This window comes from Malurus melanocephalus, unplaced genomic scaffold (genome assembly GCF_030028575.1).
Source record: "Malurus melanocephalus ecotype Western Australia unplaced genomic scaffold, MMel_1.1 scaffold_659, whole genome shotgun sequence".
NCBI lineage: Eukaryota > Metazoa > Chordata > Aves > Passeriformes > Maluridae > Malurus > Malurus melanocephalus.
In genome coordinates this window covers 30,053-33,722 of record NW_026623891.1, presented here as the reverse complement: position 1 = coordinate 33,722, position 3,670 = coordinate 30,053, and the positions used below count along the sequence as shown (strand labels likewise).

Sequence of the window (3,670 nt, the reverse complement as noted above, 5' to 3'; positions counted from 1 at the left end):
TTCATCTCCTTGAGATATTTATTTTCATTAAAAACAAACTGTTTGGGAAACACAATATGTATTTCCCTCTACGTTTCCATCCATCTGGTTTCAGAAGAGCAATTCTATGGTATACAAACAGTCCTAGGCACCACACAGAGAACTAGACAATATTTAAACCTCACACCCAGCAATAYAGTCTTAACTCCAGTAAAGCAGAGCAGGAATAAGTTCACATTTAGGAAAAACATAACTGAGTTACATGGAGGCTTCCAAGAAGGACTTAGATGGGAATTAGCTCCAGTTTAAAAGTTAAGAGAAAGCAAGTACACAAATCAAAGTACACAGTCCTTCACAGTTATCTCAGAGGTGAGGGGAATGGTGGTTTCAAGAAAACCAGCTGCAGAGAGCAGCCACTCCCTAGGTGGAAAACGCCAAAACATCCAGAGTTTCAGCATCTGAAAACTACACAGGGGGACAATTACTCTACCAGGATGGTATCAACGCTTTCTTGGATGAGATCTGACTCCAGTATACATTCATCTAAGTGCTCTTGGGACAAACTGGAGCTCTTACCCACACTCTCGCTGTCACAGTAAGGGTGGAACCTGGGGGTGTTGGGGCTCTCCAGCCGCTGGCAGCGGCCGTACTTGTGCTGCTTCCCTCTGTGCGTGTACATGTGCTCCAGCAGCTGGCTCTTCCGAAAGAACGTGCGGCCGCAGACGGTGCAGCTGATCTTTCTCTTTCTTGAGAAAGAAAAGTTACAGTTCAACTCCACCGGTTCGTGGTCCTTGGAGATGAGGGAGAGCTGCCCAATCTGCAGAGGCTCCAGGTCAGTGCAGCTCGGATGTTCCAGCTGATGCTCGTCCTCCTTGAGGAGGAAGGCCCCGAGGCGGTGGCCATCGCCASCCTCCCTGTCCTCGGCCAGGGGCTGCACCTCGCCCAGGTCGCCGCTCTCCAGGATGGAGGCGGGGACGCCGAAGGGCAGCGAGCCCGAGACGTGGGTGTGCAGGTGCTGCCGCAGCCCGGCCCGCGAGTCAAAGCGCTCACCACAGTAATGGCACAGGTGCACCTTGAGGCCGCCCTTGGCCAGGATGGGGCTCGCCACCTCTGGAGATGGAGGCGTGCAGCTCTGCGACACCACGGGCTCCGAGTCGCACCTCTCCTGCTTTATGGAAACCGAGAGCTTCGGGCGCTCCTCGGCCGGYTTGGCGAGAGCGGGGGGCTGGGCCGAGGGGCGAGCGGCCTGCTGCTCCAGGGGGCCATCGTCCAGGCCGATGGCCAGGGACAGCTGCAGCTGGGGGTGATCGCCCTGCGCCGCCGCCCTGCTGCCCGCCTTGGGCAGGCTCTCCTTCGCTCCCAGGCGCTCCTTGGCCAGCTTGTGCGCCGTGGAGATCTGGATCCCGTACAAGTTGGAAGATTGCACCGGCTCCGGGGAGAAGGCTTGGTTCATCTCGATGGCGATGTGSGAGAGGTGGTCTGCGTGCAGGAAGCGGATGCCCTCCTCCAGTCTGCTCTGGCTGACAGTCTGCTTTGGCCCTTTCCCAGTRTACATGATATGTAACAAGTAACTAAATATGTCAGGCTGGATGTCTGTAGGCTGAATCTTTATGCACTCGCTGAAACAAAACAGATGATTAAGTACAGACAGGGATCCAAATCCTGATCCATTACCTGCCCATTTGCTGYCAGAGCACTTTTACGAGCAGCGCTCCCTGCCAAGCCCTGCAGAAGTGCAGAAGGCCTGTTTGCCAAGCCAAGTGCCTGAGCCTGCATTTATCCCTGAGATTCTGGAGATCTGTGCACAACTGCAGCTGAGGCTGGTACCAGTGACCAGCCCCGGTCACTCTGTCCCTCCCATGCAGAGCCAACTGCAGGCACACGGCACCGCAGCAATGCCATGCAAGCTGTGCATCACTGGTGTGTGCCACTCAAAAACATGAGGSAAAGAATATTTGTGTGTTTCAGTAATAAATTCAGCTGCCATTAGCGTGTAATCTTTATGAGCATTGCACTCAAGTGTCAGCAAACAACATCCACAGGGAAAGGCAGTTAACTCATCCCACTTCCAGCCAAGGGGCGGCATACCCAGTCCTAAAGATTATCTTGCAGAGGTGCTGGAGGCCACGACCCTCAGAGAGGAAGGGGAATGGAGAAGGGTTTAATCCATTAAAAGCAGCAAGCCCTGGTGAGAGGTCAGACCTCAGCACTGCTGTTGTTACACTTGCAGAACCACTCCTGACCTGGCCAGGTGAACAACAGCTCAAAATGAAYTGATGATCTCAGTGTCAGCCCTTATCTGCAAGAGTCTGAAGAGCAGACTGATATGGCCACAGCTTCTTGATTGCTTCAAGCCTGTGGATCCTGCCAGAAGGGAYAATCTCACCCAGCAAGCTTGACTACAACCTAATGCAAGGTACTGGACACATTGCACATGGGCAGGAGGYAGCAGGACATCTCTGGATTCCAAATCTGCAAGGTTCTCACGGCAGGAAGAMGGTGGTACTTACAAACTTTATTTATCTGGTCACACAGATGTCTCATYTCCAAAATGCAGGGTCTGATGTTGCCATATGCTGACTAAGGAAGTGGTTTTAAAGGGCAGCACGTTCTGGACTGGGAATGTTTAGAGAACCAAGGCCTGTGCAGGGTTAGGAAAATACTTTCAGGCCATTTAACATCTCCATTTACATTCTTTTAGACTTTAAYACCTCAGAAAGAAGAAAAAGCAGAATGTGGAGAGTGGTTAAAGGATAGGAGGAGACCTGTGTGCCCTTACCTTGTCTGATGAATAAATATCATCTTAAAATAGTTTGAAAAAGCAGCGAGCACCGCTCTGTGGGCTTTGAAGTAAACATCTCCAATGGCAACTGTGCAGTCACACAGAAAGCCAAACTCCCGCTGCATGTTCAGCTGCTGGAGGAGGAGGACGCTGTGGCCGGTGGTATCCATGGTGTGCCTGGGAGCAAGGGAACAAGATGTTCATCTCATTAAGGAATCACAGAGCTCCCAAAGGCTCAAATGTTRGTTTCTCACCACCGAAACGAGATGGACGCCCGGCACGGAGCCTCTTCCCTCCTCCAGATGGTCCCTGCACCCTAATGTAACAGTGTCTCCTTCCCATACCAGCGCTGGTGCTCAAACCCACGTCCAGCGAGCTCAAAAACCTCTCGGGGACTTTTCCATCTGCCAGCTACACTCAGAGACGCTTCTCCCGCTGATTAGCTACGCTCCGTGGGGGTGTCAGCACTAACTTCAAACCCGGCTCGCCTTTTCCCTGTGATCTGACGGTGCTTTCTGCTGCCCCGGAGCCGGGAGGGGGCAAAGGGGGAGCGGGGCTGAGCCCGGCGGCCCCGGCACAGAGCAGCGCTGTGCGCCCAACAAAGCCCCCATTGTGCGGGCTGAGCCGCCCTCGCCCCGCCCCGCTCCGCCCGCGGCCCCTTCGCAAATAAACGCTGATATTTGCTATTGTTTACGCAGAAAATTATTGGGGGGGGGGGGGCACACGGCACTCAGCGGGAGGCGGTGAGCGCAGCCTCCCCGTGGCGCGGCACCAGCGCCCTCCCTTCCTTTCCTCCCTTTCCTCCCTCGCTCCCGGCCCGGCCCCGCGGCTCCCCCGCGCCCGCGCAGCCGCTTACCCGCACGGAAGCGCCGCCACCGCCCGCCCCCGCTGCCCGCCCGGCGGATGGGG

General features: G+C 54.9%; 1 protein-coding gene across 2 annotated transcripts; it reads right to left on the bottom strand.

Moving 5' to 3' along the window:
• ZBTB25 (zinc finger and BTB domain containing 25) lies at window positions 1–3,664 on the bottom strand. 2 transcript variants are annotated; one of them, XM_057383791.1, is made up of 3 exons: window positions 3,618–3,664; window positions 2,759–2,938; window positions 1–1,598 (listed from the first exon to the last, which is right to left on the bottom strand). In XM_057383791.1, the coding sequence occupies exons 2-3, from the start codon at window positions 2,929–2,931 to the stop codon at window positions 461–463; spliced, it is 1,311 nt and encodes a 436-aa protein (XP_057239774.1). In that variant the 5' UTR covers window positions 2,932–2,938; window positions 3,618–3,664; the 3' UTR covers window positions 1–460. The 2 variants fall into 2 exon arrangements, with proteins under 2 accessions (XP_057239774.1, XP_057239773.1); XM_057383790.1 differs by lacking the exon at window positions 3,618–3,664 and adding an exon at window positions 3,016–3,475.
• Between the last annotated feature and the right edge of the window lie 6 nt (window positions 3,665–3,670).